Consider the following 26,858-nt stretch of genomic DNA (forward strand, 5'->3'; position numbering starts at 1 on the left):
ATCTTTGTACTTTTGTCCATTTACTGTATTTATTTTTCCCAATTTGAACTATAAAATGGTGATTTTTTTGGGAGCACCCCTAAACATTTTTAAAGAAAAAAAGCACTGCTTAAGACCAAGAAAATAATCAGGAGAGAACCAATGGGTCTGGTTGTGAAGCAGTACTGACTTCCAGCTAAGGATCGCTATCTAAAGATTAGAGGGCCACCTGAGAATACAGGCTTTTCCATCCCCTTTGTATGTGGCCTATGGTGTATTTAAGTTGATCTACTACTAATAGATTGTTGTTGTTTTCTACAGCAATGCAACACACTCAACTTACCATACAGGTGCGAGAGTTTTCTCCTATGAATGAATCTCTTAGGACCTGAGTAAGTTTACTCGCTCTGAATGGAGTATGAGGCTTATTTCGGCCCAAGGCTCTGATGCACTCCTGTAAGAGTAAACATGTTTATGTTTTCTTGCTCCACAGGACACATGCAAAAATATTAATACAAGTGCAATCAACAAAACCAGATAAATAAACATGTTGCTCTTGTTTAAGCCAGTCTTAAAATATTACATCAGTTTTCAGTATTTCTAATTATGAAAAATGCAAATAAACCTCAAGGCCACTGTAGCACTGTAATTAGGCATTGCTAGAGTTTGTGTTTTAAGTCCGAGCACAATATTAACTCTAGACTCTCATGGGCAAATTGAGCTATAGGCAAGTTCTTTTAATTGCTACTGTTCTTCACTACTTCTGGAGCCTTGCAGCACTAGACAAGTTACTTGGATCAGAGATTAAGGAAGAAAGCACTTAAAACGACAGTGTTTGTTATTGTAGGTGCTGTTCAGCATTCTGTAAAAAAAACCTCTTTAGGTCAGTACTCAGCTTAGAAAGAAAGATTTAAAAAAATCCTCCAGGCTAATAGTTTCTTTGTGTATAAAATGTAAACCAAGGGAAATGGGTGTCCACTGTGTCTCACAAGGGTTTTCTATGCTAGTTAAGTTCTTACCAACACTGCTCTGATTCTGTAGGGTTTCATACCAAAGGCTAGAAACTACAGGAGGGGAGAAGGCTCTTGCTCTTGGAAACCATAAGCATCTGGTTGGCCACCGTGGGAACAGAATGCTGGACTAAAAGCACTACTACTCTGATCCAGCAGACAGTGCTTATGTTAATAGAGCAACAAACCATGAAAGGAGAAACTAATTAATTTTATCCTCACCTAATAATTTTTATTTTTGGCTATTTCACTCTAAAGTAAAATACTTTTAAAGGAAAATGTATGAACGTTTTCTAAAGTTAAATAAAAATAAAATTGCTTGAACACCAGACTAGTTTTGTGTCATGGTTCTCAAAACTTTTTACAAAGGGCTATTTCAGGCACAGGCAAACGCAGCCCTCCAGATGTTTTGGGACCACAATTCCCATCATCCCTGACCACTGGTCCTGTTAGCTAGGGATGATGGGAGTTGTAGTTCCAAAACATCTGAAGGGCTGAGTTTGTCTATGCCTGGGCTATTTCAATGGAATCATTGCCTTGGTCAGGATAGGCCTTCAATCCTGCTCAATGACCTGGAAATAATGGCCCTTTAATCCCAAAAAACCCTATTCAAAAGGCAGCCCTGGTCGACTTCATACCCACCCAAGCCCATCTAACCAACTTAAAAGGTTTGCCTCCCCCATCTCATATCTTTCTGCTCCAGCCAGTGACTGAGGGCTCCCCAGTTCCACAGCTGTGTTTCACAAGGAACCTCACATAAAATAGGCATGGAATTATATAGCCAATCATGGAGGCTATAATGAGATGGAGGGTAACAGCCAGGGGACCCAGACAGTATCAGCACCTCAATGGACTCACTCTCCTCAATGCTTGGTCAATAAGGCAGGCAGGCTGCAGTAAGAGACTAAAGATCATTTTTAGGACACAATAAACATGGCACCAGCCCAGCAATGCATCTTGTACAATATAAACTGGCAGGCAGTGGTTCTCCCGGATTTCAGGCAGGAAGTATTTCCCAAACCTACCTGGATATGCCAGGGACTGAACCTGAAACCTTCTGGTCACAAAGGAGATAATCTACCATGGAGCTACAGCCATTTACAGTACAGTGGTACCTCTACTTATGGACATGATCCGTTCCGGGGTGCCATTCATACCCCAAAAAGTCCATAAGTAGAACGCTGCTTCTGTGCATGACGCAATAGAGTGCTCCTGTGCATGTGCAAAGCGCACAGAACACTTCTGCATGTGCGGCGAAACCCAGAAGTATACACTTCCAAGTTTGCCGCATTCGCAACCCGAAAATCCGCAACATGAACCTAACGCAATTAGAGGTATGACTGTACATTCCATTTAGCATTAAAGGTCAAATCCCAGAAGAGGACATAGCTTATGAAACAGCAATACAATATGACTTTTAAATAATTCTTCTTTCTTCACTAGTAATACTTAAGTATTTGACTATGCAACCCTTATTTGGTTACAGTGAATAGATTTTGAAATATTTCAACAATGGGAAACTCATCACAGACAACTTCTAATGGGGCAAAGCCCACATTTCAAAAGCATTGAAATGTTTTGACAAATGAACTGGAGGATTTTCAACTCCTTCAGTTTTCTCATGATACAAAGACTGTCAGAAAATGAAGATTAAGTAGTTCAGTTAGAAATATTCCATTTATTCCTGACAACAGTAATTTGGAACATCTGTAGCTGCTTGCTTATTCTTGCTCCCCTATATAATTTAGAAGATGACAAACAAAGCAGAGCAACAGCAAAACAGTTCACTGCAGTTAAGTAAAAATAAACACGAAATCTGGATACTTTCCATGCACTGAATTTGCAATGCACATAAATACAAATATGTATATTACGGATATGTAATGTGGAATTAAATCTTTCAGCAAGCTACACAAACTGCAGAAGTGCATACTGGCAAAATAGCTACATTACAGATAAGGAGGAAATGTGTGAGAATAAATTTCAAGAGCTTTAAAATTTGACTTTTCTTGGAGGAAGCTGTTGTTTGTGTTCAGATCCAATTTATTCACTGAATCTAGCTGCAAAATGTTAAAAGAAGAAAGGGCAAAACAAGGAATAGGATTATAAAGAAGGATAAGACATTTTGGTGTGTCTCCATTAGGTATATATTCTGTGCTAATTGTATGTTGCCCTGTTTAAAAAACAACCTGTTCTCACAGTGAAGCCATGCACTGGTTGTATTTTGTTAGCACAAATCAGTGTAAGCTCTTTTTTATTACTTGGTTAGTCAAATTAGGCATGTCTGAGGGCAGCTGTATATCAAGTAACTATTTCTAGAGGACTAACTGTGTTAGCTTGTTGCAATAAAAACAAAAACTTGTGATGACTGACAAATGTGGCATAATATTTCCTGGACCAGAGTATTCCCCCAAAAGGGCAGTCTGGTCTACAAAAGCTTACATTGCAACAAATTTGTTAGTCTTTAAAGTGTCACAAGGGTCTTCACTGTATTGTTAAATATTAGTTATGCAGTATGTATCGGTGTGTTTTGTAATCATACCAAATATGCACAATAAACCAAAACACAGGTGAAGTCCACACTGTTTGTCTGTCTTTCTCCCATGCACACTTGTGTTAATTACACAACCATAAACTTAGAACCACGTTTTTATGCATATATTACTCCCTAGGAAACTTATAGCAGAGTGCTCCACCTGCCTCTCTCCATGCTATAGTGATGGCTCATCCTACATTTTGACATTTCCCTAGGGTTGATATATATCTAGTAAGACCAATACAGGGTTTTCTTTGAGAGAGAAAGCAACAGCTGGTTTACGCACACAGAAAATCTACGTACATTGACAAAAAAGGTGAGTTTGTATAACACTGAAATGGCAGGATAATTTTTTTCCAGAAATAAATATTATCAATAAATACTTGCAGACTAAAGGGAGGGAAAGAGATGTAGTATGTATGGGGCATTCTCATACCACTTACACACACACACACACACACACACACGGACATGTGTATACACATGTAGAGTCAACTACCCAAAGAGACCATAGTCTTTTACCAGAAACAATAGACAGATAGCATCAAAAGCCCCATGCCAAAATCCTACAGCTAGCACCCAAGCGCAGCCCTTCCAAAACCTGATACCCTCCAAATGTTGTGAACTACAACCTCCACCATTCCTAACCACAGCCCATGCTGGCTGGAGCTAATGGAAAGTGTAGTCCAACAACATTTGAGTGGTACCAAGCTTTATGTTCAGACCCTGGCCTATATCGGCTTAACAGTTCTGGCTTCCTACTATTGCTGAGCAAGCCCTCCGCATTGTGGTCCAACTCCACAGTTTCAGTCTGTGCCTGACCACCAGCTGCTAGAGGACTTGACTGCTACCTATTGCAGTTCTTGAACAGTCCAAGATTCTTATCATAAATCACAAACCATGTATGAGTATAGGCAGAGGTCTACAAAGCTACCTAACCTTATGAAAATGTTCAGCATCCGTGTATTTCAGTAGCTTGAATGTGGGAGGGCCAGGAGTAAATAACTGCTAAGCTAGGAAGCAAACTAGGTGTTTGGCTTTGGGTAAATCAGTCTCCTGCAGCTTAACCTAGCTCACAAATCAAACACAAATCTAAAGTACTGCTTAGAGCTCTTTGAATGTACAAATGTAACAACACACTTAATAAATACGGAAGGCAAATATCACCTTCAGAAGTTTCTGCATTTGCTGCAATATGGAAGACTAGAGGGTCTTTGGTACAACTACAATGAGAGGCATTTTTTTTTTTTTTTTACCTTAAGTGCTAAAAGGCTCTTGTTAATTTCAGCGCCTTCCAGTCGTGTTTGCCTATCGGCACTGGAAGTGTCAGCTCCTCTTTCGTTTCCAGCCAAGTCAATCAATGAAAATTTACCATGCAGCTTCCCTTTCCTCCTGAGGATGATCTGAAACACTGCATGGCTTCGAGATGAGTGTGCATTTGCAGATGTCTGACCAGATGTTCTGTAGCAAAGGGAGGAGAGAAACGCAATTGAATTACACATCACCACAAGGCTTGTCAGGCTTACACTATCTGTTGATAGTTTAAAGCACACTTTAGGTTCTATTCTAATACAAAACAAACAAGGGGCTCATTTGCAGTACACATATGCCAATTACTCTCTATCTTCAACTATGGCATGAACTGAGGTAGAAGAGCATCTGTATTTTCCTCTTATACCACTCATTGAACCACATTTGTTTCAATTCACTTAATAATATTTTTACATTTTAGAAGCAAGTATTAGTTATTTTTATTTTACAGTAAACAAAAATGAAGCATCAAGCTAAAAGAAAGAATAAAAATAGTCATAAAAATAAAATAATAAAATAATAATCATAATAATCACAGAAAGTTTGAAAAAGAAGGAGTAGCATAAAATAAATTCCATAGTGGAATACAGGGTTCATACTAATACCAAACATATTAAATCATCATGATTATTGCCAAATACTTATATTTAGTGGAAATGTGCCAGCCATGAGATTGTTTGGTCATGTTAAGTCACAAACAGCCTCCAACCTGAAGCAAAGTCAGAGAAGTCCAAATCACTCATGGTGGCACATATTTTATGAGTCACTTTTTTTCAAAAAAAAAAGGCAATGAACACTACTTTTTAAAACCATCGGTAGAATAACAAGATGTGCCCTTCCATCCTTGAGCGATCACTAGACAAGCGGCAACCAACACATATAGAAAAAGGTGTTGAGTAAGGTTAATATTGGTGTCATCAAAAATAGGTAAGAGACGTAACTTAGCATCCAAGGACCCCTGTTTGGCAACAATAATACCAATCTCTGTTACAACCTCCTTCCAGAACATGTGTACTTAGTTACATTCCCACTACATGCGTCAATATGTTTCTTGAACCTTACAACCACACCAGCACAAGGGGAAATTGGACCTTACAATATGAGCTAGTCAGACCAGGGTTAAAAATCAGCATTGGAACACACAGACTGAAGGGGCAAGTGTAGTTATAGCTATGCAAGTGCTAGTTATAACTTCTTTTAAGCCTGAATTTGAATGTTACAGTCTTAGTTGGAAACCCAGATGTAATAAATGTAACAATATGTCAATAAATTAGCAAAATATTAAGACAGTAAGCTGATAACACAAATCAACACCGCTCCTAAAACAAACACACACACACACACACACACACACACACACAAATGTTCTATTTCTCTCAGTAGGTATTACAGACCAGGAGTTTTCTTCTGGCAAGTAAACTCCCAGGTTGTTGTTTTTTTAAAAAAGTAAAAAATAAAAATCCTACCTGCAACTGTTGCCTATTTCAATAAGCTTGAGTACATCTTCAACACATTTAACCTCTCGTTCCTGTAATCCCACCACCTGGACTTGCTGTTTACCATCTTCTAAAACTCTCAATTTCGTCTTCCTGTTCAATAAGTCAAAAACCTTATGCAGGGAGCAGGGGAAAGAGAGGGAGAAGAGATGTTGTTTTATTTAGGGGTCTTTAGAACATTACTTTAGTTCTATCTGACAAAACAATTCAGCCAAGCAAAACAAAGAGATCCAAATACAGAGCCGAAAACTCAGAACTCCCAACAAAATAAGCTTTGGTAGATAAGACTTTTATTCTAAATAGATATATGTGTATATATCACATACCTTTCCACTATAAATTTCAAAAAATGTTGCATATACTTGAAGTTCTAGTTTCTTATAGTTTGGTTTCTTCAACATTAAAAAGACATCTCTAGCTGTGAATAGATGAAAAAGATATCGACTAAGTAACAGAAAAAATGTTAAATGTACAGCTGTTCGAATCACAGAACTGTAGAGTTGGAAGGGGCCTTGAGGGTCATCTAGTCAACCCCTATAATGCAAGAATTTCACTAAAGCATCCATGACAAATGTTCACATAGTAGCATCGATTGTTCCATGTGGCTAGTCATAAAAAAAGGAGAATTAGTATAGCGTTTTCACGTGTTTAACATGCATCACATACATTAGCTTTCTGTAAAGCAAGCAAGAACCCTGTACAATAGGCCATAAATTTACAGGTAAAATTCACAGCATTTGTTTTGGAGAGAAGCTGATAAAATGCAAAGAGATTCACAGGATGGAAGCTAGAATGTTAGACTATAAGCTTTACAAGAAAGGACATGAAAGGATGCTTCCCCACCAACCCTCTCCCATAGTAATCTTCTGTTACTACGGTAGTTACTATAAAGGTAAAGGGACCCCTGACCATTAGGTCCAGTCGTGACCGACTCTGGGGTTGTGGCACTCATCTCACTTTATTGGCCGAGGGAGCTGGCGTACAGCTTCCAGGTCATGTGGCCAGCATGACTAAGCCGCTTCTGGCAAACCAGAGCAGCACACGGAAACACCGTTTACCTTCCTGCCGGAGCGGTACCTATTTATCAACTTGCACTTTGACGTGCTTTCGAACTGCTAGGTTGGCAGGAGCAGGGACCGAGCAACGGGAGCTCACCCCGTCACGGGGATTCGAACCGCCGACCTTCTGATCGGCAAGTCCTAGGCTCTGTGGTTTAACCCACAGCGCCACCCAAGTCCCCTCTGTTACTATAGTAACTCCAGAAAAGCTACTTCTGATGGTTAGAGGAGCCTCCAGAACAAAGTGGGATGGGGTGCAAGAGGAACTGTCAAAATAGAAAAGCGCCTTGTGTGAGGGATACTGCTCTTGCAAGATGTTTTGGCCCCATTTTCAGTAACTTCCTTTTACCCAACATCCCTTCACACCCCAATACACAGGCTGCTCTGACCTCCAGAAACAACTTCCTGGGAATGCAGGAAGCTGCAATGGGGTGAAGAAGCAGGCAAGTCCCCTCTGACAGTTTCCTTCTGCCTGCAGTTTCGCACAGGTCCAACTTCCAACTTAACCATGCATTTAGTGAATAGTATTACATCTCTCAATCTCAGATGTTAAGTGGTACCCAAATACCATAAAGTGTATAGCTATACGTACAGGATACAGACTCTTTTGTATCAAGCCCAAAGACAAAGGACATACCTGCTAATGCATAAATTCCTTTTGAACAGTCTTGGTTCTTTCCCGAAAAATCACCACCCATTGTCTAAAGACAAATATAATACAATAAAATAAACAGCATGAAAACGGCAACTATCAAACATCACATACTCGTTTTCAAGGGTCATGCATGAATAACTATTTTCATTGAGAAGACCCACTGCTTTGTGTAAAAACAACTGGATTTGCTCCCTTAAGACACAGATTACCTTAGCATTTTGTAGTGACGGGAACAGTGGACACTCTAAGAATGTATATGTGTTTCTAACTCTAATGAAGTTTGTCGGCAAGCAGCCTTTAAAGTTCCATAAAGTAGGTTCATAAGTGGGACCTGGGACAAAATTTTACAGTGTATGACCAGTCCCTAAGAGGTGTTTGCCCTTAAGAGAGTCAATTATGTTGTTAATACATTCAAAGTTATCAGGTTATAATAAAAGCACTTCAATAGCATGTATTGATCACCAGAAATACTTACATGGGTCTTTCCACTGCCTGTTTGTCCATAAGCAAAACATGTAGCCATTCCTCTTTCAAATATTGTTTCTACTAGTGGTCTTGCAGTAAACCTTTAGCACAGAAATAAAAGAAACATAGCTATTATATTATTTTTAAAATATGTATACCACCCTTCATCCTTAGATCTCAGGGTGGTTCAGAGCATAAAATACATGATAAAAACACAAAATACATAATAGAAACAAGAACAAAAGCTAACTAGCCAAAGCAGTTTCTGTGCCAAAACCAGGCCTAAACCGGTGACTGAAATGGATCTCCAAGAGTGCCTAGTATAATAGCTTTTTAAAACTTTACGTAAGAAATAAAGCTTGTATAACCCCATCCAAGCAAAAACATCAAAAGCAATCTTTGAAAATGTCTGTTGCAGTTTAGACCAAAAAACGAGTAGTAGAGTACTTTGACACAAATTACTTTCAACTTTGGATTCAGCAGCAGTCAGATCTTATTTTCTGCCTTCTAAATAATGCTTTCAGAAGTCCAAAGGAAGTCTTTAGGTCATCCTCCATTCCCATAAGTTCTTTTCTGCAGGCTTCTTTCTCACACTTCCAACAGCAGAGATGGGGAGGCCAAAGCAAAAAAAGACTCGCCTTTCCCCCCTTTGCTGCTCGCCCCACTCACCACTGCTACAGAAACTGCAAAGAAGCTGCTTGCATTTTACAGGTTTTCTTTGGCAGAATTAAACCCCCACTTATAAGCCAGCAAACAGACAGATAAATCTTCTTGTGTTGACTGTAGACTCCTGTCCCCTCCTGGCAACAGACACTCACAGCTAATGAGGTATTGAATCCTGCCTTCAATCAGCTGACGTCCCAAGTGAAGATAACTGATATGGCCTTGTGGGCCAAATCAGACCTCCCCCAAAGACTGGCTTATAGGCTAAAGCATGGGTAGGCAAACTAAGGCCCAAGGGCCAGATCCAGCCCAATCGCCTTCTAAATCCGGCCCGTGAACAGTCTGGGAATCAGCATGTTTTTACATGAGTAGAATGTGTCCTTTTATTTAAAATGTATCTGTGGCTTATTTGTGGGGCCTGCCTGATATTTTTACATGAGTAGAATGTGTCCCTTTATTTAAAATGCATCTATGGGCTATTTGTGGGGCATAGGAATTTCCCCCCAAAAAAAAATAAAAATAAAAAAATAGTCCGGCCCCCCACAGTCTGAGGTACAGTGGACCGGCCCCCTGCTGAAAAAGTTTGCTGACCCCTGAGCTAAAGGTTCCCCACCCCCGTTCTAGAGAAACAAGCACTCCCTATTGACTTAAAATGATGCACACAGAGTCCTTTTGCTCTGCAGTGCTGACCTGGAGCTTCTGAACATTTCTGTATTCTCTGTACTAATTGCAGGAGTGGAACTGTGGATCCTCCTGGTCCTAGAAGGAGACTCAGATTCAAACTGTACCACGAAGAGCAGAGATGGGCAACCGTTTCTGCCAAGAGCTGCATTGACTTGGGGGTAATCTGTCAGGGGCTACATACCAAGCAGCAGGCAGGATGGCAGTCATAAGTAGACGGAACTAACCCTTTCTTCTTTCTTTCTGCCACCTACTCCCTCCCACTCACACATTTTTCAGGACTTTCCTTCCTTTCAAACTAGCTTAAGAGAAGTAGCATTAAAGGAGAATATTTCCAGACTTATTCTTGCCTCTCTGACTCTGGAAAAATCCTAGCAGCTTCTCAAGAAACCCCTAGCAGAGTCTGTTTTTCTTCTGCCCAGATCTTTCAAGTCTGACCTGCCTCTCAGGTTCCAAATGAGGTCTTAACCCCTTTGTGTAATTATCTTCTGCCTCCAAAAGTGGGAAGGACCTAAGCACAATAGAAGCGAGAAGCCCAGTACAGTGACACAAAAACACTCACACTGGATAAAGCTATTACAGTTTAAATATAACTGTGGCTAGGAAAATATGTCCTTTTGGGAGGACGAAGTGGAAAAAGAGACAAACACATAGGAATTGCAGTAACAACACACAGGAATCCAAGTTAAACAGAACATCAGCTTACTGACAGGAGAAAACAGCAACAAACTTCAAAATGGGGACAAGGAACACATACCTGTACACCATTTCATTAGGAGCGCTGTCATCAAAGGCATAGTCAAAGCGGAAAGTTTGGTTTTCTAAGTACCGTGTTAAATCTACTTTTTGTTTGGGTTCATGTACCATCACAACATCTTTGCTAGGGATTGTTATTACATCAAGATCTTTCATTACAGTTTCTAAAAAAGCAATTAAATGTGTATTAATTTTTTTGGATACACAAACTTCACAATTAATTGAGACATTAGTCATACATCCAAAATAGTTAAATCTTTTCAAAGCAATTTATGTGAATCTGGTAATACTATAATGTGCATCTTTGGAAGAAAAAAAAAATACATATGTACATGTATTTCCAGGCTGTTCAGTTTAAACTAGAATCATCTTCAGTCTATTTGTTTTTTTAATCTGCATGCATAAATAGCTTGTTGCAAGAACAGTACATAAAGAAATCATTACCCATCTTCAAGGGAACAGGAGATAGCCAACTTGATTTCATCAGTTGTATGAAATGCCTGAGTCAGCAACAACATACACAAAGCCCAATGTTTCAAGAGACATGCAAACAAAAGGTGCTTTGTATGTACAGTCAAATGCATTAATGTGTCCTATTTCTGTGAGGGGGAAAAACCCCTCAGGACAGAAATCAGAATATATTGAGGTTTCTCATACAAAGAGCTCTACATTGAAGTGTTTTGATTCTGACCTTTCACCTAACCACCCAGTTACTGGAAAGCAACCAAAGTTTAGCTTTGAGAGAAGTGTTGTAACCATGTGGCAGGAAAATAAAATGGAAATTTCTGCCCTATATTTGCAAGTGAAACACAGAAAAATATTACTCGAAAGAAAAAACTCAATAGATTGTTCTTAGGGCACACTATATTACAGTGGTACCTCGCAAGACGAATGCCTCGTAAGAGGAAAAACTCGCAAAACGAAAGAGTTTTTCGTTTTTTGAGTTGCTTCGCAAGACGGATTTCCCTATGGGCTTGCTTCGCAAGACGAAAACGTCTTGCAAGTTTGTTTCCTTTGTCTTGCAAGTTTGTTTCCTTTTTCTTAAAACCGTGCATTCACTTCGAGGAGCAACTCATAGCACGTGGTGTGGTAGCCTTTTTTGAGGTTTTTGAAGACTTTGGTGATTTTTGAAGCTTTTCCAAAGTCTGTGCTTCGCAAGACGAAAAAACTCGCGGAACGAATTAATTTCGTCTTGCGAGGCACCACTGTACAGACCTGTCTATACTTCAAGGCCCATTAGACCCCAATTTTGTTCTTTTTAAAAAAATATTATCTGAACACACAAATTCACAACTTTTAAACATCTTAAGTAGCATGACAAAACTCAACAGAGACACACATCTCCCTATAGTTTAATTTACCTAATATTGGTTATACAAACAGGATAAACAGACTGTGATCTGTCTCCTAGGAAGATTACAATGAATCTCATTACATTATAAATGAAAACATTCTTAGTCACTCAGACCTTCAGAATAAAGTTGGAACTTCAGGTTTTACAACACTGAGAGAATTATATTTTTAAGTTCAGAGAGTTAAAGATTCTCACATTTCATGTTTCACTTTAAAAACTAGAATGCCCAGGTGAAAATTCTGGAAAAGTTGATTAAATAAACTTTTATTATAGCACCAAACCTCCTCAATATATTGTCTTGTAATATTTCGTCCAATCAAACCTGGTGAGGACAGAGAAAATGAAATCCTATCAAATCCTATATGGGGACCAGCTGCAAATCTGAAGGCCCTAGCTTTTGACACCTGAGGTGTATGTTTTTGGGACCCACCTTGTTTTTATACTTGTGGGTTGTTTTAAATTTGTTGTAATGTTGTATCCTGCCTTGGGACCTTACAGTGAAGGGCAGTAAGAGTGTGAGTGTGTGAGTGTGTGTGTGTGTGTGTGTGTGTGTAAATGGCTACAACAATTAGATTTCAGTTGATTAATACATCAACTGCTTGAATACAGCCTACATTCCTAATAAAATCTACATTACAATCCGGTGACTGAAAGATAGTAGGCTCCAACAGTTCCGTGATATAGTCAATGTGTAACATCCTATATAACCACAGGATGGTTACACTCATTCTGAACTGAAGGGCAGAGAAGTAGGGCAAGTTCCACATCAATGGACTGCCCAGCACATCAAAGGGAAGCTGTCACAGACCCTCTGTCTTCAGATATGAGTCAGAGAGCTGAGGAAAAAAGCAGGCTACTTCCCTTCCCCCATCTGAGGAATACAAAGGCGAAAAGGGTAGAGAAAGAGCCAAAGTAGGAATGGAAACTACCAAGATGGCCTTGACAACTGCTGTATAGATATGGAGGAATCCTCATCACCACCCTCTGAAAGCATCAGCAGCACTTTATTACTTCCACCCAGCTTTTTCCCAGGTACGGAGCAGACACGGTCATGAACTCAATTGAGGCCATACAGAAATCTATGGGAGGTGTGAGATCATCCTGATTACACATAGTGAGACCAGGATAATTCCAAAGTTATCTTAGTAGTAGAAGGGGAAATTTGCCCGTTGTCATCCATCTACCACCTGGATTCAGTTCCCGACCGAATAAGCTAAGCTGCAGAATGTTTCCTGTTCAGCCCTGCTTTCCTAGCCTTGGAAGTGTTCAGCAACCTGTGCAAGTGCTCTCCCCCATCCCATATCTCTTATGGGCTTATCCACACTTGCCTTTTGCCCTGCTGTTTTCCCTACTCTTTCAGACACAGGTCCGTGCTTTAAAGCTCCACGTCGGAGTGCCCCCCCACCTTTTGATTTCTGTGCTCCAGAGCTCTCCCCACAAAAACCTAGCCTTTAAAGCCAAATTTGAGAAAGCAGCAATTTGGGTTTTCAGCAGATTGCCATTTGCTCCGATTGAGCTTTAAAGAGCAAGTTTCTAGGTAAAGCTCCAGAGCAAAAAGAAAAAAAGGGTATTCAGAAAGCGCAGGGGAAAGGCAACTATAGATAAGCCCTTATGTAGATAAGATAGATAGATAGATAGATAGATAGATAGATAGATAGATAGATAGATATAGACAGATAGATAGATAGAAAGATAGATAGATAAGTCCCATTACAGTTGGGGGAAGATACATCAACTCTTCTCCTACTCTTGCCAGCTCCTGTGAGAAATCAGAAAGATGCATTCTTCTCCCACATTATTTGGTTGGCTTTGGCATTGGCACTGCCTTGATTAACAGGTTATCAAATTATGTGGGACAGTCTCCCTATTTTCTTGATACTCCAGACGTGTCTGAGCCCTAGAACTGCATGTTGGCAATGACTGCAGGTTAGGACCTGGACAGACTGAGGGGAGAGGAGGGAGTGTCTGATTAATCATGGACTAATATTAACCAGCCCCCAAATTTTAAATTGATTTCTATTGCAGAGGTAGTATTTCATCATTATATGAGATAACATGAGAACCATCGCTCCAAACCATAATACCATGATATTCAAAGTGATGCTCAAGGACCTGCATGAAGAAAGCCAAATACGCCCAGAACTTAAGTTATAGCTAAATACGCTCTACAGAGCTGCTAGCATCATAATATTTAATGCATCATTGCTCTTCACAAGACACTCAAATGGAACATTATGTAACCATCTCATTACATAATTCCCAAGTACTCCCCTCCCCAGAGAAATTCCATCACAATTTCAGCATTTACACTAATACCTAATTTAGTTATGGGGACATTAGAAGCTTCTAAATAAACTAGGAGTTTCTTTGAACAGAAGCGTTACTTACATAGAACCAAGCATTTGAGATTTGGATGAATAAAATGACCTTCACTTTGGTAAAACAGTGCCACATTTCTTTTTTTTTTTCTTTTTTTGAGGGGGTTACTATATTTAAATTACAGAATTCAGATAGTCTAGGCCTGCCTTCCTCTTGGCATTTCAGAGGGAATGTGAAGACTTTTTTGAAATCCTTCTAGTTACCAAAGTCTGTATTGCTAACTCGGTCTTACAGAGAGGAAGGGAAGGGAAGGGAGAGAGAGTTCCTTTTTTCATTGCTTATTGTACTTTTCGTGTAAGTTGCCTTGATCTTTGAAAAGACAGGCCCTCTTTACAAATTGTGATGTCCATATGTACAGAACAAGGCTAAAGGAGACATCACTTCTAGATATGACCAAATAAGAAGGTTCCTGGGTTCAATATAGCCTATACAAGCACATCCAGAAAGCCAAAATGATTGTGTGTGTGTGTGTGTGTGTGTGTGTGAATAAACCAGAAATGGTCCATTATTTTTTATCAGTGGCTTAGCTTCAAATGTGCTCTAGGAGAAATCCAAATGCTTGGAGTTATCCTAGTACCCACTTGATAAAATTTATTCGCCCTCCCTTATGGAAACCTTTTGGGGAAGCCTAAAAAAAAAAAAAAAACTCATCATGTGGCCTCAAGACAAATATAAAATAAAGTTATTACCCACCTCCCAGAAACTAGATAAAAGTCTGCATATTAAAAAGAGGCCTACCTTTTTTATTTAGTGGTCGTTTTCTTACACACACACATATCCTGTGCTCATCAATCTTAAAAAATAAAAAATAAAAGAGTCAATGAAATTAGTAATTCTGAACCAATTCTGAAACAGAAACTTAAAGACAGTTTATAGTGATGTATGTGATCAAAAACAAAAGGATTCAGCAGTAGGTTATACCCAACCTTAGTTCTACTGAAATTAATAGATGGCTAACAGGTTCATTAATTTCAATGAGTTTACTCTGTTACAAAAGTATCTATACTGAGATAAGCCTCACACGTGACCTTAAAATAAAATACTGTAGACACATGTGGTTCAGCCCTCCACAGAGCAAAAAGCTCAAACTGCAGGACATATTCCTTACAGCTTTTCTAGACTACGCTCAATATCATTGTGGTCTAGGCAAATTCTCCTGGCCATTTGGAAAACACCTGAAAAGTGATGGAAAAATTTGCATGTTGCTATTTGAATTACTTGTTATGCAAGCCACAACTGCATAATTATTATGCTGGGCCACTTTTATCACAAACAGGAACAGGTTTAGAAAAAGAGCTAAGATCTTACAGTCTCCAGCCATAACTACTGTAATCGCAAAGGTGCATTTAGGAGCCTCTGAGATTACAGGTTGCCATGACTGAGATCTGCCAGTTCCCAGCTCACCAAAATATATGACACCCACACATATCTTTGTCAATTCAGAGCATATTAAAACCAGAAAGCTTGTGGAAGTACAACAGTTACAATATAAGCCTCACCACATACTGTATTTACTCGAGTCTAATGTGCCATTGAATGTAACGTGCACCTCAATTTTCAGAAACTTGAAACCAAAAAAGAACTTGCTGGCGAATGTAATGTGCATAGGCAAAAAGTGCAGTCTTTACGACCGACAGGCTGAAAATTCTGAGGTGGGTGCAGGTCTGGCAGGGAGAGGAGCCGGGCAAGGCAGGCCCACTAGCCAGCGGTGGGTACAGGCTCCGTCCCACCTCTCCATTGAGGAGTGCATGCCGCACACGCACCTCGCCGGCAGTGAGCTGCATATTTACTCAAGTCTAATGCACCATAGAATTTAAGGTGCACCCAATTTTTTGCAGCTTAATTTGGCAAAAAAAGAAGATGTGCATTAGACTCGAATAAATATGGTATTTATTATTTGGCCGTACCATACTGTCATTTACAATTTATTTTAAACTTTCCCAAATTCTCACACTGTGAGAGTTGTAGCAAAACTTACTGCGTCTGCAGTTGTCAGTGGTCTATAATCCAGACTCCCCCTGAAATCTCTGATCATACACATAATTTCATAATTTGGATTTGTAGCATCAACTTCCTAAAAGGGGGGAAATAGCTGTCAACTTTGTAAGATAGAATAGTTCTTTCTCATACATTATCTTCTGATACGATACCTTTTTGTTTGCAATCTAACAACATTTTTGCCAGTTTCGTGACATTTTCCCAAACTTTTTTTTAAAGAATTGCAAGAATTATGCTTGCTAATAGTTCATCTTGCAACAAAGCATAAGCTTCCTTCTCTTTTCCAGACCCTCCTATGTAAAATATAATTGATTCCGTGTATACCTGAAGCATTTGGACAAAGATACTGAAAACCGCTCCTCATTAATATGGATTTGTAGTTGGCTAATTAAGTTGAGCACTCAAAAGTGCTTCTGTTGCTCAACAACACCCAAAATATATCAACTACATTTTCTTCTTCAAAAAAATATAAGGGAGGGATTCAACATTACACCCTTCTGATTATTCTATCAGCACAAGCATTTCTGGTCCAGAAGGGACCACTCCCTCCTCTCCCCACACCAACTGGGCACCGCACTGGGGGTTCTCCAGACCCTTTCATGTTCTGCTTGATTTACTTAGATGCAAAATATTCAAAGACGCCTTAAAGGACTCAAACTGGATGTCACATTTTAACATAAGCTAGCTTTTTCTGAATAAATAAAGGCAGTCCAACTGACTTCAAAGGTAAGGTGTTTCCGGGTGCTCAGCTGCTCCCAACATGAAAACCCACTCCCACCCTTCATCAGCATCAGCGCACACATGCAGGCTTTAAAATTACAATCTGCGTATTAAGTTCTTTTTCATGAAAAGGAACAAAAAAGTTTGTTCCCTGCTAATTTCTGACAACTAGGGACAGCAAAATCTTCAGCAGCTTAGGACCATCAGTACAACATCACGTTGCTTGAGTACCAATATTTCTTATTACGTCAATAAGAGAGTGAAAATACATGGGGACATAACATGCAAGCTGCCAACAGGATTATGCAAGTGGTTCTTCTAAAGCTCTTGCTTTGTGACAAGACTCATTAATGTTAACGGATTTGCTTAAGATTAGCAACTTTTTGAAATAAAGATTGTAGCATCGTGTTCACTTTCTACTCACTGAGATGCTTACAGAGCTATTTAAGTAACACTTCTTAAACCTCACTTTCTCAAACATGGCATCCTCGTAACAAGTATGCAGTAATGATTTGCCTACACCATCTTAGGAAGCAGTAGCTAATGAGCCAGGAAATTCAACATTAGTTGAAGTAACTTGCTAGAATACAAATTATAAATACTAGAAAGTGAACAAAAATATAAAAACAAACCTGAGCGCGTTTCTCTCTAAGTTCCTGCTGTTGTAGTCTTCGTTTCTCACGTTTTTCCTGCAACTTTTCAACTTCTTTCACACAATTTGATTTTCTACGTGCTTAAAGGGGAAGAAAAGCAAGTTTCTTTTATATGCATACTACTTCAAATTTTAAATCATTTTACCACTGAAACTGAGAAGTGCTTACATTAATGAACTTCCTAAGCTGTTCAGCATAAACAGGGCTTAATTTGCCAATTTGATTTCTTTCAGAACAGTCCTGGGTCCTCACTTACACAGCTCATTTTGTGCTGATACAAGGTGAGGTGGGGGCAGCTGAAGATATTGCTGATGTCTTGCTGGCATTGCTAAGTGGAACACAGTATGGTTACCTTTCAGCCATGCTGTGGCTCCTGTTCCATCTGGCTGGTCCCCCAATGCCTAGCTATGCTGGCAGATTGCTTGGGGCAGTACTTTGCTGTGAACCAGAGACAGAAGTTCGTCCTTCTTGTCCAATCCCAGGCTACAGGTTAAGAGGTCCAGTTTAATCTCAACGACTTCATCATCCCATCCATTCTCTCTCATTTATAGTACTCATTAATTACCTTGCTATGGACATACATTAGTCATTAGATTGAAAAGACTGGAAAGGGGAGCTGCCTTCACCATAGCAGTATTTTAGCTGCTTATTATGTTTCTATGTTTTCTGTTTTTGCCACAACTTTATGACAAGCATTGGAGGCATATTAAAGGATCCTTGGATGAGGGTTAACAGGGCTGGAATGGGGGGGTGGGCAAGGGGTGGGTCACTTCAAGGTCCAACCCTGCTTAGGGGCTGTCCTGCCTGCCTCACCCCAGGTTGACAAGAATGGTCACTGCAGTTGTACCATAGCTGGTTTGAGCCTGTTTTCTACCCCTTCATGTTTTCTCCAGGATGTGGGCTGAGTAATAAAGCTGACAGCAGCAGAGCTGCAAGAAAGTCACATTCTTGCCCTATACCAAGTCAAACACTGTGTAAGCCAATGATGTTGTAGTCAATGTTAACCTCCCTACTACCTCAGTGTAGTTCTCTTTACAGGCACAGTTTAAGGGATATGGACAGTGAAATGTAACAACACACAGCAGGCACCAACTTACATACATGTTATTCTCTTGGTTTGACCTAATAAAAGGTCTGGTCAATTTTCAATAATGGGCCATTATTTTAGAAGAACTAACATTCTGCAGATACTCTGTTACCAACAGGACGATGGAAGAACAATCACATTGTGATTTCTCTAAGTAGGCATAACACTGTGCAGAAAAATCACTACTTATGAATTTATAGAATTGCCCAAGAGAATGTACATGTAATGCCTAAAATGAATGAATCCTTGATACATGATTTACATACAAGGGGGTCCAAATTCCTTTTTTGCAGCTTGAACTGGAGATATATCTGAAACACTACCATTCTGTTGTGTAGAGGAAGACTGTTCAGGAAGCTGAGTAGGCCGCGCACGTGCAGAACCAACCACTGAAAAAACAAAAACAAAAAAACACACAAAAATATTACTAAGAGAGTGAGCATAAACAGAAAAGAAGGAACTGCACCAATTTCTAAACAGAATGATTAGTTAATTAACAGAATAATGTGTAAAACCAAAACAATTTATAATTAAGAAAAACTTTATAAAACTCTTTTTGGGACATAAACCGGTACTTTAGATGACTATGCTATGAGACAAACCAATATGAGAATCAAATATACATGAACTATTATCAACTGCTGGAGGGGGGGAATGAAATTAATCCCTCAATATGACACATCGGTAGATGTTGTTTCCAGGCCAGCAGAACTACTGAAGCAATTCTCCCTTTATATTTCAAAACAAGTTGCATCAGGGAGAAAAAAATAGAGGGCTTGGTGGTAAGTTAATCACATGTTCCATGAACCTTTGTGAGGAACTAGTTGGGTCTTATTATCTGTATATCAGCCCAGATATTACACATGCATGCAGATTATAGGAGGAGTCCCACACCCTATTTAGGTATAAATATTCATACTGCTACTGAACTGATAAATCAAAGAAGTGGAGCAGAGGAGTATTTACCAAATCCTCTGGTTGGTGTGGGAGTGAAGTTAAAGAACAGGACAGGAATGAACTACAAAGAGATTTTCATCTCAGGCAGTTTTCTCCCTCTCTCCCTCAAGCCCCCTCTGCTCTCATGCTCAAATGGCTTGAATATAACAAATGCTTAAGTTCTCTTCTGCAGTTCCCTCTATCAGCCAACTAGAAAGCAAGTCTGCAAATTAGAAGCAAAAATAACTCAGATATGAAAGGACAGGTTGCTTATCAGTAGCTGATGTGTTCTGAGTGGTCCGGGAGTGGTCTATACAACTGCAAGATTACTCAGAGACAAAGAAGAAAGGTCCTTACTCTCACAGCGGGCCAACTATAGCATAAACTCAAGAACAAAAGAAGTAACTCCTTTTGTACTTCTGGACATCCTAGCTGGTTGAGTGCAGGTAAAATGTAAAACAAAATTACCAGGCAGTGAGCTTACAGGGAAATAAGGCACAGACAAAATGTTTTGCTATTAGATCTGGACAATTAAAGTGGAATTTATCACCTTACTTTATGCATTTTCAAATGGGATATAAATCATTTGCTACCTTACCTCTGTTGTCTCTAGTAGGAGCTTCAACTTTAGCAGGTACCACTGTCCTTCGATTCTAGAGAAAGACAGACACTATTAATTTGTTAGCCAATCTTCAGGTTTTTTTTCTTTTTTAAAACAAAGTAATCGGCTGAGTCATAGCCCTTCAGCAATTAGGGAGGATCAGCAAGTCAACAAAATTCTCAGAAATCCTTTACACCCTTCCCCAAGAAAAACAGCAAACTTACTCTACATTTCCAATTGATATATAGCTTGCCTGCAAATGAATCTTTTCAAACTGGGTAAATGAGCTGTAAAATAGCAAATTATGTTAAGCTATTGGTAATCAGGTGTGAGGCAGGTAAAGATATGGTTGGGCCTAAAAGGGGTCAACTCATTGTCAGGGCTTACAGAGCACTGTGCCTTTGCCTGCACAATTTGATTCAAACTGCATGGGTAAAATAGGTCACTTGATGTCATGTGAACAGCCCCACTCACTGGTAAAACTTGGGCCATGAAGGAGACCAGTGCTATATAAAATGTGTTGTTGGCATGAAGAAAGGCAAAGGTCAATAAAGAATTCATCTCCGTGCACTGCCTATAAAAACCATTGAACAGCTAAACCTAGAATTCTGAAATAATGAACATCGTGTAGCAACAGGCAAACTGAAGAAGAGTAAATGACATTGCATTTTATATTACCAACCTTCACAATTTTGTTCACTTTAGCGGAAGGTGTTGGAGGTGGTGGGGTCTCTGGGCTGGGATCATCTTCTTCAGGAGCAAGGTCTGGGTTAAGCGAAAAAATACTCTCCAAGTCAATCTGCATATGAGAAAGATAGATTGTTCAAAGCAAACAAATAAATCCTGCATTTTAATTTTAAAAAACACCAAAAAAAAATCAAGACAGGCCACATGGTTTCACTGCCACAGAGTAGCAGCTCACTTCCATTTGAAGCCTCCACATCATTATATTGGGTAAAAAGTCCTTATTTTGCCTGGAAAGATTAGTGGCAATGTCTAATTACTTAGCACAAAGTGAATCTGCAGTTCCTACTAGAACCCTTTGAAATGGAAAAGGGAGTATCCCACCCTTCTATACTCTGGCCTAGGAACATTTTTATTCAATCAAGGCAGCCATATATCATTTAACAACTGACTGATAACAGTCCTGAATTTTTCAGTACTGCAACACACTCTAGAATTCAGTACACAAACTCCTTTGCCAAAAAGAAAAGTTAATTCATCTCTTATTTGTGTACCTTCCAGGTACCACTCCACTCTTATTAGCTTTTTTATATATATAAAAAGACAATGTGACTGAGACCTCTAAAGCAGTGCAATTCCCAGAGAGGCCCTTGCTAGGGTAAACTCAGCCTTATACCTAGAACTTTCAGTTTTGGGCAGCCAGCTTTGCACCCCACCTCACTCAGCGATCCTTGCCTGGTGAAGCCTCCTCCTTCCTGTATTTTAAAGAGGAAAGGCCTTCTCCTTCTGCCAGTTTTCAAAGAAATGTGCTAATTTCTGAGCTAGCTCTCTTAGACAGACAGGCAGCCTGTTCTCCAGAAAAACTCAGTCAGGGCCACAGAGGGATGAGATACCCCCCAAACATTAGTTTTTCATGTTGCAGAGGAGTGGGTCCCTGAACATAGAAAAGTAGGTTTCAGATTTGTGTAGACACATATCTCAAGCAACCATGGCAACAACTGGTTTAGTTTTTTATACCAAGATACTACTTCTGTTTTATGCTGATGGCAGCATTTTAACTCTATTTCTCCTTTGTGTTGCATGAAAAAAGCACAGCTGAATGGGGGAGAAGCTACTATATAATAGACACTTTTTTCCTCCCCCACTCCTGCTGCCTCCATCCTGCTGGAGAACAAGCTATAGTCTTGCTTGTCATTACATCTGAACCCAGACTCATAGTTTGCTTGATGCCAGGATGAGCAAGGGAAGAACAAAGTGCTTGTAATTTCAGCAGTGTGCACTAGCACACTGCACTTTCACATTTAACTATGGTTTAATGTGACGTGTGAACCAGATCTATATGAAACAAGCATTTAATAGTTATTTTCATATGTCATCATATAGCCTATTCTGTATGGCCTTCACTTCACCAGTACATCTTCAAAAAAAGTCACAGAGCTTTATATTTCATTCTGAATGCCTATGGTCCATTATATTATACATTAGGCCAATTTTGAACTAAGATCAGCTGAGAACAAACATAACTTTTTTATAGTCAATATGATTATATTGTACCTCTTTTCCTTTAGTATCACCATTTTCAATCCACTCCACAGTAACACTTTCGTTATCTTCATTTAAAGATGTCACCATAGCTTCATGTATTCGGCCTGGAATGGAAGTATAAGTACTCCTTCAACAATTTATAGAATTTCCATCAAAACAGCTTTATTCCATCTCTATTATTTCATTTGCAAAGGAATTCATTATTTTTTTAAAAATGCATCACACTTATTTCTATACCACTGACATGCAATCACATGTCTACTCCATAATTCAATTGTTTTCAGTGACACTTACTACCTGGTCAGTGCATGCAGGCCTTCAGCCTGAACTGCATTTCTAATAAAATACTTTTTAAAAAATATTTCAATATGGCTTATATTCCCCTTTATTTTTCCTCAAACACTGCTATCAATCAATCCCAGAATGTCAAATGACACTCAGAACTTACATGAGAAGCTGCAGAAGGAGTATGCAACATGGTGCCCTTGAGATGTTGCTGGACTTTCATCATCCTGGGCCACTGACCATGTTGGGGCTGATGGGAACTGAAGTCCAATAACATACTGGGGGTACCACATTGGCTACTCTGGAACAACACCCATATACTCCAATATATGCACAGAAACGTGCAATAAATGAGTTTTTATAGCAATGCCAGAGACAATTATGTGAAGTTTAATTTTTAAAAGTTATATCCCGACTTATTCTCTGAAGAGGCTCAAGGCAACTACCGTAATGTCCCCATACACAGTTAAAATAGTACCATAACAATACCCAACAGATTTAACAATTCCAGCAGGACAAAATAAACATAAAACTAAGCCAGTGCAAAATAACTCAATTAATTGAAGGTCTTCATCAACTGGCTGTGATGGGACGAGTGATGGGACCTAGCAGGTTCCATTTATCAGGGCATTATCAGGGAAGGTGCACAATTGCATGTTGTTGTACAGTGGTACCTTGGTTCTCGAACTTAATCTGTTCCAGGAGTCTGTTCAACTCCCAAAACCACTCAAAAACCAAGGCGCAGCTTCCAATTGGCTGCAGGAGTTTCCTGCACTCAAGTGGAAGCCGTATCAGACGTTCAGCTTCCGAAAAACGTTCGCAAACTGGAACACTTGCTTCCGGGTTTGCGGCATTCGGGAACCAATTTGTTCGACATTTAAGCCGTTCAAGAATCAAGGTACCACTGTAACTTCCACAGGTGATGAGGTGAGCTGCTGACCTGTTTTTAAAGTGGCTTGAGTTATAGAAATTGCAGCTGTGAAGCTACAAAGAACACTCTGGCTGAAGACACATTTCCCTCCCTTTGGATCATTGCCCATAAGGGCAGCCTTACAAATAAGCCCATGGAACTCCTTCATATACCTATGCTAATCATTTGCAATGTGATACTAATGACCTACAAGAGAGAAGGAAAAACAACTTTTCCACTTTACAAAAGCTTTGTTGCCTGTTTGTTTGAAGGAGGTTCTTACTCACCAATGGCAACTAAGCAGGTGACAATTTGCAAACCTACCCAAGCACACCTGAGCACTTGGTCCTGCTTTCGGTGTTTGAAGTTTGAAAAAGACAGGAGAAAATCTAGAGAGGCACGTCATAAAATTTCTCTTTTGATACTAAATGATACATAAATAAATTCTGAACCACCTAATCACTCAGAAAACATAGGTGTCAGGGTATTTAACCCATAATCTTATGGGACGCAGGTGGTGCTGTGGGTTAAAGCCTCAGCGCCTAGGGCTTGCCGATCGAAAGGTCAGCGGTTCGAATCCCTGCGGCGGGGTGCGCTCCCGCTGCTCGGTCCCAGCGCCTGCCAACCTAGCAGTTCGAAAGCACCTCCGGGTGCAAGTAGATAAATAGGGACCGCTTACCAGCGGGAAGGTAAACGGTGTTTCCGTGTGCGGCTCTGGCTCTGGCTCTGGCCAGAGCAGCGATGTCACGCTGGCCACGTGACCCGGAAGTGTCTTCGGACAGCGCTGGCCCCTGGCCTCTTAAGTGAGATGAGCGCACAACCCCAGAGTCTGTCAAGACTGGCCCGTACGGGCAGGGGTACCTTTACCTTTAATAATCTTATAATTATTTTGCCTATGTACAACAGATTGCACACAGTAGTGTGCACCTTTCTAAATGTATCGCTCAGCCTTACTAAAAGAATAAACTCTGCTATTCAGTTTCTATTACAGAATAATTTTCATAGTTTGCATACAAAAAACAATGTTAGCAATTTATTTCCCTTTCCTATTTCAGGTACTGACTGATCACACCCAACCTTTAGATGACACAGCACATCAAGGCAACACCCTATTAATCGCCTATTCACAACGTACACAGTTCTCTCATTCCTTCAGTGCTTCCCCACACATCTGGGGACCTACTTTTGTCTTCTCAGTTTCAATTCCATTTCCTGCCTCTCTCTCAACAGCATCCATCTGAGTATATATTTGAACAAAATGGCTTGTGCTCTTCTGTACTAAAGTGGAACTAATTAATGCAGCTTCTTCAACTGCTCAAATCAATTCTAGCCAGAGATGAAGTTATCTTCTGCCAATTAACAGAATGATAGGATTTAGAACACCATGCTTAGACAGTGGGGAGCATCTCTTTCCTGACAAGTGACCTGGTTTGGGATACAAAAAAGCATGGAAGGGACAGAAAAAGGATTTAAGACACATGCTTTAAGATTAAAATGACAATTTTCTTCTATTATAATTATTTCTGCCATGAGAGAAGCAACAAACACATCCAAAAAGATGTGATGTGTCCCTGAATACCATAGCTATAAAGCTAAATTTGCCTACCTGGAAGCAAGGGTAAGAATATGTGCGAAATAAATGGATCCCAGAAAATACCCAGTTATTGCTTCTGATTGGCCAAACCTGATAGCTTAGAGGAAAGGAAAGGTGGAGGCATACACAATCCAATAGGACTTTAAGATAACCTGTGTATGCTAAACTCTCACACAAACTTTTCTTCTTCTTTTGCAAAATTTCATCTGCTGCCCAAGATACCATTCAAACTGAGCTCAAAATGCAGTTTAAGAATCTGAGAATGAACAGCTGGTTAAAGACATCCAGAGAAAAATACCATGCATGTGGCAGCAACTTTCCAAATACCAGAACTGTTTTTAGAACTCAATGTACTTTTAAGAATGGTGTGGGGATTTGATGGGAACCACTTCTGGTTAAGAATTGGGGGAGCAGAGGCGGAGGGGGGTAAGGGTATGGACAGAACCCTAAGAACGAACTTACACCTGTAGGGACAGAAAAATTAAGAATGAACCAGAACCTTAAAAACTAAACAAGAATGGTGTTGTCTAACATTCTGACTATACATACTTCTTGACCTAATGGTATTTCACAGAACTATGGTCGCAATCTACCTCTTGTTGCATACAAGTCTTGCCCAACAGGCAATTGTTCTGGATTGTGATGTACATTCCCACAATCATAAAAATATACAAGTAGCCAGTTCAACTGGAACAAGAGCCTATATGAATACAAATGGATACCTGCATCCATGTTGGTTGTTCACATGTAAGCTTGCTTCTGCACACAACTTTCCTTGGCTGGATTACAGGAATTACCGTATTTTTTGCACCATAACACTCACTTTTTTCCTCCTAGAAAGTAAGAGGAAATGTCTGTGCGTGTTATGGAGCGAATACCAGCGGGTGGCGGTGGGGATCTGCTGCAGTCGTGAGCAGAGGATCCATGGTTCCCCTTCCTTCCCTCCTCCATGGTTACAAAGCATGGATCCACATGGATCCTCAGGATTTTTGCATTGGGCTACTCCAAACTCACTGTCAGATCACATGTCTGTGGCCACAGCATGAACCACAAAAATCATATATCCACTATTTTGTTTAGAATATTTTTTTCTTGTTTTCCTCCTCCAAAAACTACGTGCGTGTTATGGTCTGGTGCGTGTTATAGAGTGAAAAATACGGTATGTCTGACCTTTCCCCTCTCCACTTCATCTTGTGAAAATTTAAAAACCTATGATGTATTGGTCAGACTAGGAGGTAACCATAATGCTTTTCTGTTCCTGTTCAAATATGATGTGTCACAACCACGAAGACGGTAGATTCCCCAAAGTATGTTTCTTCATAACATGAAGAAACTGCCTACCTCCCAAGGTTAAGTCTTCTGCAGTTCTATGGCTACTATACAATACTCACAGAACTGAACTCACAGAATTCAGGAACTGACAAATGTTTGAAAATAAATGAATATGTTAACTAAGGACAATCTCTGTGAGAGGATATATCTCTGTTACCTGCTAATATAGA

At 39.8% G+C, this 26,858-nt stretch overlaps 1 protein-coding gene across 6 annotated transcripts in view; it reads right to left on the reverse strand.

Moving 5' to 3' along the window:
- Window positions 1-26,858, reverse strand: part of KIF2A (kinesin family member 2A) — a 48,028-nt gene that overhangs the window by 8,308 nt on the left and 12,862 nt on the right. For 4 of the 6 annotated variants that reach the window (XR_013843531.1, XM_079995464.1, XM_079995466.1 and 1 more), the window contains 14 exons: window positions 22,577-22,671; window positions 21,021-21,137; window positions 20,336-20,390; window positions 19,068-19,190; window positions 17,694-17,794; window positions 16,322-16,417; window positions 15,082-15,136; window positions 10,612-10,774; window positions 8,521-8,611; window positions 8,028-8,091; window positions 6,659-6,750; window positions 6,303-6,445; window positions 4,782-4,986; window positions 323-433 (listed from right to left, as the gene is read on the reverse strand). Coding sequence is in view for 5 of the 6 variants with exons in the window: in XM_079995464.1 (XP_079851590.1) it covers window positions 323-433; window positions 4,782-4,986; window positions 6,303-6,445; window positions 6,659-6,750; window positions 8,028-8,091; window positions 8,521-8,611; window positions 10,612-10,774; window positions 15,082-15,136; window positions 16,322-16,417; window positions 17,694-17,794; window positions 19,068-19,190; window positions 20,336-20,390; window positions 21,021-21,137; window positions 22,577-22,671 (1,511 nt within the window). In the remaining variant the exon portion in view is untranslated. Of the gene's footprint in view, window positions 1-322; window positions 434-4,781; window positions 4,987-6,302; window positions 6,446-6,658; window positions 6,751-8,027; window positions 8,092-8,520; window positions 8,612-10,611; window positions 10,775-15,081; window positions 15,137-16,321; window positions 16,418-17,693; window positions 17,795-19,067; window positions 19,191-20,335; window positions 20,391-21,020; window positions 21,138-22,576; window positions 22,672-26,858 lie in introns of those variants that run through there. The other 2 variants (XM_079995467.1, XM_079995463.1) reach the window with 1 other exon arrangement.

Source organism: Podarcis cretensis (assembly GCF_951804945.1).
Source record: "Podarcis cretensis genome assembly, chromosome: 11".
NCBI classification, from domain to species: domain Eukaryota; kingdom Metazoa; phylum Chordata; class Lepidosauria; order Squamata; family Lacertidae; genus Podarcis; species Podarcis cretensis.